The 12,829-nt window shown below is 36.6% G+C and overlaps 1 protein-coding gene across 2 annotated transcripts in view; it reads left to right on the top strand.

Annotated features, from left to right (window-relative positions):
* The window catches only part of CenB1A (Centaurin beta 1A), a 627,189-nt gene that overhangs the window by 451,039 nt on the left and 163,321 nt on the right, over positions 1-12,829 (top strand). For both annotated transcript variants that reach the window (XM_090408048.1, XM_090408046.1), the window contains one exon: positions 3,882-4,066. In XM_090408048.1, the coding sequence (XP_090264174.1) occupies positions 3,882-4,066 (185 nt within the window). The remainder of the gene's footprint in view (positions 1-3,881; positions 4,067-12,829) is intronic.

The raw sequence follows: 12,829 nt of genomic DNA, 5'->3' as shown, positions 1-12,829 counted from the left end.
TGTGGCAGAATGAAGGGTGAAGTACTGGATGTGGGTAGAAGGAACGACAGGATCATGCGAATGAAATTGGGTCTTGGAGAAGAGCGGGTGGTCGTATTATGTATATATGCCCCGCAAGTTGGTTGTACAGCAGAGGAAAAAGATGAGTTCTGGAACGTGTTAGATGAAGAAATGAGGGAATTGGAAGAAAATGAGATGGTGATTGTCGGAGGAGACTTGAACGGGCACATAGGAAGACAGAATAGAGACTGTGAAAGGGTGCATGGTGGCCACGGAGTGGGAATGATGAACCAGGAAGGAGAGAGGGTTGTGGACTTTGCAGTAGCGTTTGATCTGGCAATTGTGAACTCATTTTTCTTCAAGAGGGAAGAACATTTGATAACATTTAGAAGTGGTAACAACAGCTCACAAATTGACTACATTTTGACTAGAAGAAAACATCTTAAGGTTGTGACAAATTGTAAAGTAATTCCAACAGATCAAGTAGCACAACAACACCGACTGCTGTGCGCAGACTTTAAAATAAGATCGAAGATAAGAACTTCTGGTTGCCATGGGATGAAGACAATTAAGTGGTTTCGCTTAAAAGAGGAGAGTGTAAGGAATCGTTTTAGGGAGAGAATGTTAGAGAGGATTTCGGATGGACTGGAAAGTGTACAAGATTGGTGGAAACATAATTCAAAAGTAATCCTGAGCTGTGCAATCGAGGTGCTTGGTGAGACATCTGGAAAGATTAGAGAGCAGAAGGAGGGTTGGTGGTGGAATAATGATGTACAAGTGGCAGTGACAGCTAAGAGGAAGGCAAAGCAGAAGTGGGATGAGTCAAGAGTGGAAGAGGACAGAGAGGTGTACAAAAAGAGAAAGCAAGAAGCCAAGAGAGTTGTGGCACAGGCAAAGGCCATGGCATATCAAGATCTGTATGATCAATTAGAAACAAAGGAAGGACAGAGAAAAATTTACCAACTAGCGAAATGTAGAAATAAAGTAGCTAAGGACATCTTACATGTGAGGCAGATCAAAGATGCTGAAGGAAGAGTATTATGGAGGGATGTGGACATAAGAAACAGATGGAAAATATACTTTGAGGGACTTTTGAATGAGGAAAATGCAAGGACTCACAGAGGAGATGGGCAGCCTTCTGAGGGGATGGTGCAGAACATCAGTAGAATGGAAGTGACGACAGAGGCCATGAAGAGGATGAGGAATGGAAAAGCGGTGGGCCCCGAATTCCAGTGGAGGCATGGAAGGCACTGGGGAAGAGGGAATTGACCTGCTGTGGGACCTGTTCATGGAAGTTTGCCAACAGGAAAATATACCCGAGGAATGGAGGGAGAGTACTCTTGTTCCCATCTACAAGGGTAAAGGGGATGCACAAGACTGTAAAAATTACAGAGGAATAAAGTTGATGTCCCACACAATGAAGATCCTAGAAAGGGTTCTTGATGGCAGATTGAGGGAGGAGGTGGAGATTGCAAAGGAACAATTTGGCTTCATGCCTGGTAGATCAACAACAGATGCTATCTTTGGGTTACGACAGATGATGGAAAAATATCGAGAGAAACAAAGGGAGCTACATCTGGTATTTATTGATCTGGAGAAAGCATATGATAGAGTGCCAAGGCAAGAAGTCTGGAGGTGTCTGAGGGAGAAGAAGGTGCCCGAGAAATATGTCAGGTTGGTGTGGGAAATGTACAGAAATGTGAAGACAAGTGTTCGGACCTGTTTGGGACAGACAGAAAGTTTTCAAGTAACAGTTGGCTTGCATCAAGGGTCAGCATTAAGTCCGTTTCTGTTTAATATTGTAATGGAGGTGGTAACAGAGGAGGTAAGAGAAGATGCACCTTGGACAATGTTGTATGCAGATGACATCTTGCTGTGTGTAGATTCAAGAGAAGAAGCGGAAACTAAACTGGAAAGATGGAGAAAAGTACTGGAAGAGAGAGGTATGAGACTGAGCAGAAGTAAGACAGAGTATATGTGTTGCGCAGTGGGCGGTGGCCAGGAAACAGATCTGGAGCTGGAAGGAAATGTCATCAGGAAGGTGAGAGACTTTAGATACTTAGGTTCAACAGTGGAAGAAGATGGAGGAGCTGAGAAGGAAGTGCGATGCAGGATACAAGCAGGTTGGAGGAACTGGAGGGAGATGGCTGGAGTATTATGCGATAAGAGGGTGCTGATCAATCTGAAAGGCAAAATTTATAGGACAGTAGTGAGGCCAGCTATGGCATATGCTATAGAAACTGTGGCCCTGTGGAAAAATAACATCAGCAGGATGGAAGTAGCAGAGATGAGAATGCTTAGGTGGATGTGCAGTGTGACCAGAAAGGATCATCTGAGAAATGACTATGTCAGGGGAACAGTGAAAGTTACGAACTTAGGAGCGAAAATACAGGAGGCAAGGTTGAGATGGTTTGGTCATGTGATGAGGAGGGAGGACGAATATGTGGGAAGAAGGGTCATGCAGATGGATGTGCAAGGAAGGCGGAAGCGTGGGTGGCCAAAGAAGAGATGGAGGGAGCTGGTAGAAGAGGACTTGAAGATGAAGAACTTGGATGTGGTGACAGCCCAAGATAGGAAGGTGTGGAGGAGACTCATAACCAACAGTGACCCCACTTAAGTGGGAGAAGCTGTAGAAGAAGAAGAAGAAGTGATATAGCTTAACTAATTTCTTTCAGTGGCAGTTTGTGGCTTCAAATCGTGGGGGGGGTGCTGAACTTTTGAAATATACATACACGCTGTAAGTACAGTATATACGTGTTTGGATAAAATATCAAAATTATGGTAAAAATTTTTTTTAAAAATTACACGTGAAAAAATATTGTTTATTATCGACAAAATTATGCAGTTTAGTATAATTCAAAATTACTTAAAAATAAAATCCATTATCATTACCCCAATAATGTTCTAAAATAAAAACTATAACAATTGTTGTCTTTAATTGTAATGTCCAAATATTTAAAGAGACGGAGTAAACACGATAAGCACTACAAACACTCTACTATTGGCGCAAACTGCATATAAACAACAGTGGAACTGCATGACAGACAGTGCCGCATTATGTTAATAGCTCACATCTCACTATGACGTACATATGCTTGTGTGCATAGCAAATACTAGCAAGATGACACTGTGGTAAACACAGTGCTGCTAGTGTCCTTTGCCCTCCTAAATGCTACAAGATGGATTTTTATTATTTTTTATACAAAATACGAGAATTGTATAGGATTGTTGATGATAAAATTAAATATTACAAGCAAATATAAATAAATTAATAAATATATTTATATATCGAAAAAAATTGGGGGTTCTGCAGTGCGTATGCACGAGCCGCCCCTGATTTCTTTGTTAGAAGTATATTTCATTTTCAGTTGTGTTACTTCTGCTTTTACTAAGTTGAATTCTAGTTAATTTCATGGCTGTATTTTTTTTTTTTTTTTTAAATCATAATCCCACTGTTGAAAAGTTTTAAATCTATCACGCATTAGTACCATTTGTACGTTAAAGCATAATGTTATCCAGAAACTGTGTTCAAGAGGCCAAGTCTGGTTATTTTTCATACATCTTCAGGTACTCAATATGTATGTTAGCAGTCTTACACCAAACATTGATTATCATTTACCACCTCAAGACAAACTGCCATCCCATATTGGGATTCAAACCAACAGACTGCAGGTTGGAGTGCAGTGGTACTATTCTTCACTGCCAACCATCCACAGTATCATTTATTAACAAACTATCTGAAATCATATGTTAGAGAATAAAGGCTATCATACAGATGCAGTGAAGTATTTATAATCATCAGATTTACTTGTGTTTTTAACCAAATGTTTCTAATGCATACTAGATATCTAATCCATTAAAATTTCTTTGTTTTTCATAAGGCAAGCAAGAGAACACTGGATAAAAGCAAAGTATCTAAAAAAGGCTTTTGTGAAACCTTTGCCAGTATTTATACCAACAGATGATGATGATACTCAATCAAGCAGAAATATTCCTCGGAGGTGGAGTGTTCGTAAAATAAACAGACATAGGCGTACCATCCATGTCATCAGTGAGAGTAAAAGTGGTATATATGTTCTCTACCTGTATATATGTGAATGTATCTGAAAATGTATTTTTTCTGTTAGTATGATAACTGATCATATTATAGGTAATGAAGATTGGAGAAAATGATTTTTCTGTATGTGTGTAACTCAAATACAAAAAGTGGGTGAAGTTTTTTTTTTGTTTTCTTCACTCATTGTATCCATAATGGATACAATGAGTGAAGCTATAGCACATTGTATCCATTATGGCGGCCATCAAAGCTCAGTTCACTAACATATTATTGAACAGCCCACCACTATTGAAAGACTGAATTGCACAAGTAGCACAATGGTGGATTTGCAGAATCTACTCTTGAGGTGTATATGCTTTAGGATAATTATAAATGTGGCAACTGAGGAATGGGAATGTATATGAAAGGCAGGAAGTAGGAAGCTCTGAGTGACTTGAATGTTACTTTCTCTAGCTTCAGTAGCAGCAGAAGTAGGGAGTTGGAAACTGGTGAGTGCCAATAAATAGATATAAATACTGGGCTTTGAGGGTAAGGAGAACAGGAAAGAATTGTTAATGGATTTGATTTTGGATGGTCAAATTGGGCTCCATATTGGGCACCTGTTTGTGGTGGAAGGACCACCAACCAATGATGGTCCTGACTTCTCTTATTCTTCCTCTTTTTCTATATCTTCTTCCTGTATTCTTTGCTCTATTTCACCTGAGTCCTTTTTTTCTTCTACTCTTTTATCTTCCAGACCCCCATCACTGTGATCCAGCATCCTGCTGCCATGTTTGCCATGCATTGCATTACTTGGATTCTTGCTTTGGCAAAATGGACAATCCTAGATTGTCCTGGTCAGAATTAATCAGCTAGGATACTTGCCTGAAAGGGTCAGTGATGTTCGATTAAGTTTCCTTTCCCATGGTCTATGGAAGGCCCAAGGCTGGTTGGGGTAACCAAGCATATTTATTGCTTACTGGTGACTGGCTATCCATGTGTGGCTCTGTGATGGATAGGAATCTCTGGTGCAAAATTAAAAAATCCTCAGATTTTCCATGGGACCTTACAAGGTCCCAATGAAATAAAGTGACCATATCATTTGATAACACAAATAAGAAACATAAATATATGGCACATGTAAAGATACCATTTCTTTGCAAAATCCGTGCAACGAGTAAAAAGCCAATATGGAGAATGTCGCTGTTCTTTGTTCAGAAGGGTTTAAAATTGGTTAGATCTCTCAAATTAGCTACAAAAATAACTATGTTGTAGTGGTATTCTTGTGAAACATCATGTCAGCAACACTTCAAAAAACTACTGCAAGCAGCATTAATGGGGGAAAACAAGCTGCAGTAATACTTTGTGAAATGCGCAACACTTCCAGAGATGTCATAACTGGTAGGAGCTTCTTGATGTTACAGATGAAGAGATATCTTCAGATCATAAAGTTTAAGAAGTAACAGGTATAAAAGGCTGTAGCCTGATATGTAGGAATGGTCAACTTGTCCCAATCAGGAGTGTCATCATTGGGAGGAGTTATACTGGAGGAAGTAGGGGAGACAAGAGATCTGGGGATTGATGATTGATAGAAACCTGAAATTTAGGGGACATATTGCAAAGGTGGTGAAGGTAACAAAGAGGATTGCTGCAATTATGAGAAGGACACTGACCTGCAGAGATAAAAGGGTTATCATTCCGTTGTATAAGACCCTGATCAGACCACACTTGGACTATTGTTCTCAGATTTGGTCCCCAGGATTTGAAGGGGATAAATTAACTGTGGAAAGGGTACAAAGGCAGATAACAAAGATGGTTTCAGAACTGTACAATGATAGTTATGAGGATCGGCTGAGAGAATGTGAAACTGCAGAGTTTGGTGGATAGAAGAAGGAGAGGTGATATGATTGAAACTTTTAAACTGTTGAGAGGTGGTTACAGGGTTGACACTGGGGAGTTCTTTCGCTTGGTTGAACAGCGGGAAGGAGCGATGACAAGTGGCCATCCCTGGGCCTCTTTTCATCACTCCCTCCCGCTTACGAAAGGAAACTGTGAGCAAGAGGGTGAGGAGTGGTTTCTTTGCATGGAGGGTGGTTGAACTGTGGAATGCATTGCCTGATGGAGTGGTGAGAGCGAGAACGGTCAATAAGTTTAAGGAGTGGTATGATAGACTTTGTGTTTCTTGGGGGGGGGGGGCCTCCCCTCGATGAGTCTTCACAGATTTTATGTTCTTAGGAAGGACCTCCCACGATGAGTCTTTTGACTCCATGGAGGCCTGAATAATAATAATAATAATATCTAATCCACTAATATGATTGAAATATCAGAAATATGGGCATCCCTTAACTAGCTGCCATGTCTTTGGCATCTCTGCCCAGTGTGGTAGTAAAGAACATGATAATAAATCTTGTTCTGCAAAGAAACCTAAATGTTTTAATTGTGAGATAAATTATCCAATTCACTTCCATACATGTCAAAGGTTGAAGGATGAAAAAGAGATACAAAAGATAAAAATAAACAAAATCTCTCGCATCAGGATGTAAAGAGGAAGCTGGCCACCACCAAGTCAACCAACCAATTATGGTCTGATCCCACTCAAATAGTACCCACTTTTGGAGAAAATTATTATTATTACATGACACCACCAAGGGGTCTAAGAACTCATTGCAGGGGGGGGGGGCAGTTTATTTTTTATCTTTTGTATCTCTTTTTCATCCTTCAACCTTTGACATGCATGGAAGTGAATTGGATAATTTATCTCAGAGTTAAAACAATTAGATTTCTTTGCAGAACAAGATTTATTATCATGCTGTCTACTCTTCTACTCTATCCCGCTGCATACATCTCACCATCTCTCGTACTGCATACAACTACCATCTGCCACCCATCACCACCACCATCATAAACCGTAAGTTTTGTCTGTAAATCATGTGTGTTCTGATGGTCATTTGCCTGTATGCATGATGAAAAAACCAAGTTTCTGGGAGAAAAAAAAAATTAGGGCAAGGGCATCACTGAAAGACAAACTACCGCACATCCCTATAGAAAAAAACAGATTCTTCGTATCTAGTGAATATATTAAACACAACTACTCTGGCACATCAGATGATGAATTAAACATTTTTCCAGAGGAAGAGATATAGACGGTGGCCATCCATTCTTCCCAAAAACAGTTGAGAAACACAAGCCAGACAAAGGTTAAGCTATCAACTTCTCAGAAATCTAATAAGTCTACAAAGCCAAAAGAATCAAGAAATTCTTATGAGAAATTCATGGGTACTTCTCTTCTATAAATTAAAGATGCCAAGAAATTATATTCTTGGTTTCAGTCTTTATCCAAGTGTAAGCAAACAAAGTTTGCACGTGAAGTAACTTTTCAACTGGTCTACTTGTATATTGAGGCTAATGACTTCTCATCTATTGCCCTAGTGTCCCATAATGCAAGACATATACTTAAACACATATAATGTTATGCATTATGGGAAGGGCCACTACCAAGACCAGTTTCAACAGCAACATGCAAAAATCATATATTTTCCATATACAAGTAGTCAAAAGGTGTCATACCCTATTAATAAAATACTCTGGATTAGAGATAGATGTTGAAAGTTTATTTTTCACTTGGTTATACTATAAATTAAAGATGCCCAGAAATTATATTCTTGATTTAATTCTTTATCCAAATGTAAGCAAACAATGTTTGTGCATGAAGTATCTTCATGATTGGGCTTCTTGTATATAGAAGCTAATGACTTCACATCAATTGTCTTAGTGTTTCATAATGCGAGGCATGCATCTTTACAGACATGTATAATGCGGTGCATTATTTGAGGACCACTACCCAGAAGAGATACCAAGGTTGAAGTAATGCAGAAGTCATATTTCACATACTGAAGTAGTCAAAATGCGTCAAACCTTATTATTAAAATAAAAATAGAATATTAAAGTAATCTGTATTGGAAATAAATGATGAATGTGAAGTCATTAGTCTCTATAAACAAGTAGCCCAGTTGTGAAGATACTTCACACCCAAACATTGTTTGCTTACACTTGGATAAAGGATTAAACTAAGAATATAATTTCTTGACATCTTTAATTTATAATATAACCAAGTGAAAAAAAAAAAAACTTTTGGCATCTAAATCTAATCCAGAATATTTTAATAATAAGGTATGACACTTTTTGGCTACTTATATATTGGAAATATATGACTTTTGCATTACTTGAACCTTGGTATTTCTTCTGGATCTGGCTCCCACTGATACTCAGTGACCTCTCTTTATATAGGTTCGTAGCAATGGTATAGAATACAGCAACATCATTAGAAACATTAACATAGAAGTGGGAAGGCAGAAACAAGTAAAAGAAAGAATACAGCAGCACTTAGTAGATAGCCCTTCAGCTGCATTCTTCAATAGACAATTCACTAAACTCCGCAAAGAAAGGACTAGCACTTAAATCTGTGTTGATGGTGAATACATGTCCACCACGCAAGACATCCGTGACTTTTTTCAAAAATGCTATAGAAATCTGTTTGAAGATAATAATACTGTGGGAAATTATCTCTTGGAACATTAACGGCTTTCCTGTTCATATCCAAGATGGGCTTAACAGACCCATTACGGCATCTGATATTCCCCAGCCTATAAAGAATGCTTTGTAAAGTTCTACAGATAGAACTTTGCAAAGAGGCCTGTGATTTTATTCTTCCCATTATAGTTCTACTTTTTAATTCTTTTCCCTTTTCAGGACACATACCAAGTGAATTTTTAGCAAACCACTTCATTCCAAAACCTAATAGTGATCATACTTAATCAGAAGCTGGAGACTATTTCTCTCTCTAATACTGACTGCAAGATATTTTTCCACTTTACGAATAACAGGCTCAAAGTAGTTATGAGATACATAATTAAAAGCACACAGGTGTATAGAGGTTCAGGCTGAGCAGTAGAATTTAATCTGTTTCTGCTACATGATCTACTCTGCTTAGTTAATACAAAAAAGCATCCAGTGGCAATACTATCACTAGTCCTCAGTCAGGCATTTGATAATGTCCAGCATCCCTTTCTGTTTCACATCCTCCAGCAAATTGGTGTTAGTAAAAAGCTTTTATCTGCAATTAAAGGAACCTATGCTAATTCAACTACCTGCCTCCCATTTAATGGGTTTCTATAAGACCCAGTCAAAATTCAAAAAGGAGTCAAGCAAGGTTGTCCTCTTATTTCATTACTCTTTGCATTGATTCTTTAACCTTTCTTGCATGAATTCAACAATACATGTTCTGCGTAAAGAATAACAATTCCTTTAACTATGAAAAGAATAAGGTATTAGCATAAGCTAATGATGTAGTGGACACTTCGAAGGCATCTATCTCTAATAATGATTCCAAGTACATCTTTTTTTTTTTTTTGGTATTTTGGCAGAATTCAGCAAGATCAGTGGATTAACTACTAATGCAAACAAGACAAAAGTTTTTGGAAAGTGGGATCTTGGAGTCATTCTTTTGGACTAATCTCATATTGGAATTCCCTTCTCCATTTACCCAATATTGCCAGTTCTAGAACTTACATCCAAGAACATTGAAACCTTAGAAGACTAGAAGAGGCACTTTTCTTTTGTTCTAAAGCCATAGTATTTAAAACCATAATCTTCCTTGCTCAGTTGTATATAATAAATATTCCAGACATTACAGAAGCTGAAGAAAAGATTATATATTAAGCGTGTGCAATTTTTTTGGTCTAGCTGATACTAAGAAGTTGAAAAGGAATTACTTCAACTATCAAAGAAGCATGAGGCTTTGGGCTTCTAGTCTTAAAATTCTGCTATTTAAGTAACAGCTTCAAAAATCAATAAAATATTGCAGAACAATCACACACGTGGAGACCTTCTTTGGTACTGCATGGGTTTTCATTTTTCCCTGTTTGGAGTAAATAATTATAAACGTCCAAAAGCTGAGATTTTTCCTGAATACTACAGCATTCTGTGTTTAACTCTAAGACTGCTAAAACATTCTTTTCGTTAAAAAAAAAAGTAAAATTTCATATAATGAAATCTTTAACCTCTTTTGCCACGAACTTTAATGTTTGATACTGTCAACAGCACTTTGTTTCATGACTTACTGAAGTTTTCCTAGGATACCCTAACAGGAGTGATCTTGCTTGTATAATTGCATATGGTCGTCTTCCAGTCAATACCATCAAATAGGGGTACTTTAACATCAGAGATCCAATCTATGACATCTGTTACCAATTGGAATGAGTAGAACATGCATTCTACATCTATGCCTTGCATATTTGGAAAAGATTGGGCATTCCATTGCTTACAACAGAACAAGTTCTTTTTTTGCAGTATCTCTCACCCGTCAGCAATAGGAAGAAAATTTTGATTTTTATAATTAATGAATTCAAATACCATTTATGGTAGGTTAGGAAGAAACATGGATTTGAAAACCAGCAATATGACATAAAAATATTTGTGGAAATTTTTGTTCAGTCAGGCGATTTTTGTATTTAGAAAGAAGCATTCTAGGCAATATCAAATTTTTGGCTAGGTGGTGTAGACCAGCACTTCCCAAACTGTGGGCTGCAGCCCCCCGTGGGGGCCGTGAAATAATGAAAACAAATTTAAAATGTTTTAAGACTAAGTAGATTTTTTTTATCTTAAAAGAAACATATTTAATTTTTATTATTTATTATTTCTTTTTTGTTATTTTTTATATTTTAATGGAAAAAAATCACACATTGGTGCGGGTTTACAAATTTTGCTTCCTGCATAATTTCGGCGCTGAATGAATATTAGTAAATATATGCTTATTCATATAAGTTTCATTTCATAAGAAATCTAAGAATTGCAGTTTCAAATATTTCACCTGATATTGACTTTTTTGTGTAGCAGTATTGAAACACATCCATCACATTAAATCGTTATTAAACTTCTTTTATGTTTTTAATTCTTTCTTTATTACTAATCGTTTTACGTTTCATGTGCTTGCACTGCAAATGTACAATAACAATATATCTATCTATATAAAAAATATGAGATAATGTGCCATGTCAAATGTGTATGTAAGATGCTAAAAATGTAATATTTGCGTTTGATTTTTGCAATATTCGCTGTGTATGTTTTGTATCGAATATAAATACAATAAATACTGCAAATGTACAATAACAATATATCTATCTATATAAAAAATATGAGATAATGTGCCATGTCAAATGTGTATGTAAGATGCTAAAAATGTAATATTTGCGTTTGATTTTTGCAATATTCGCTGTGTATGTTTTGTATCGAATATAAATACAATAAATACTGCAAATGTACAATAACAATATATCTATCTATATAAAAAATATGAGATAATGTGCCATGTCAAATGTGTATGTAAGATGCTAAAAATGTAATATTTGCGTTTGATTTTTGCAATATTCGCTAGTGTATGTTTTGTATTGAATATAAATACAATAAATATTATAATAATATATATCTATATTACAATTTTTTTTCCGAGGGGGGGGGGCATGATTATATTTTAATTTTTCCAAAGGGGGCTCTGACATCCAGAAGTTTGGGAAGCACTGGTGTAGACCACTCACAATATGCAATGTTCATCAGGGGAGAGATAAAATTGTCTATTTTTACTATGAGTGGTTGTAGTTTTTTTAAATAGTTCCATCTGTTTAGTTCAGTGTGGTCTTAATGTCAGTTGCCAGGATGACTGGAGAGCAATCCCAGTCATAGAGAAGGCCAACTCAAGACAGTTAACTCAGATACGGCTAATCACCTGGGTATCAGTCATCTTTGTGCTTTAGTTTCAGTCTATCTTTTAGTTGTTCATCTGCATGAGGCTGGTGAAAAAGGAAAATTTATAGCCTTTGGCTATATGTTGATATAAAAGAGTTGAGGTCTTTTTCTCTATCTCTTATACTGTCTCTCTGTCTTTTCTGTTTCCTAATACTATCAATCTCTATTGCACCCCTATACTAAACTACTCTAGGCCTATGATGAACATTTCTTTATTTTTCACCTCAATAAAGGTTGAAACTGGTCTTGAATAGTGGCCTACCCACAATGTATAGCATTATATATATATCCATTTCCTTCATGGTTACATGGTGATCAGAATTCATCATAAGAATTATGGAAACAACTACCATGTTAGTTGTTTCAAAAAAATAAAATAAAATAGAATTTACACCATTATAAACTTAATGCCATTTTTAAACCACCTATAAAATTAAAAAAACATATTCAACTTCTCTAAGGATCCTCTACCCCCCCCCTCCCTTTGGCTCACCTTGGAATTTATCATATCTATTTTTGTAACTTACCTTATATTGCTGAAACTGGACGTACAATCCCTATCCATAAAAAAAGAACATAAATAACATATAAATTTAATAGTTTTGGTGAAGTAGGCCTCTCAGATCACGCACTTAACACTACACCAAATTGATTATAAAAGTACGTGTTCTTTACATCATACAAAAACTTGGATTTTTTGTATGATGTAAAGAACATGTATCATATAAAAACTGAAATTTTGATTAACCATCCTAATCTTAACAATAACAGTGGGATAAAAATCTCAAGAATTTTGATGACACACATCCAGCCCACTTAGTTCTTCAAGTTTTCCAGCAAATCCTGACTTTGGGGGGCTCGAAGCAATTATTTCAGCTTTTATTGGCCACCATCCATACTGTTTTGTTTTAATTTACATGTATATGTATATGAGTAACTTTGTGTGAACATGTTGCTCTCTAGCTTAATTTATTTTTATAAACGAATAGATAA

Source organism: Typopeltis vanoorti, chromosome 18 (assembly GCF_054136105.1).
Source record: "Typopeltis vanoorti isolate ZY-2024b chromosome 18, IOZ_Tvanoo_1.0, whole genome shotgun sequence".
NCBI lineage: Eukaryota > Metazoa > Arthropoda > Arachnida > Uropygi > Thelyphonidae > Typopeltis > Typopeltis vanoorti.
Note: the sequence above shows the minus strand (reverse complement) of the source record. Positions and strands in the feature narration are given on the sequence as shown.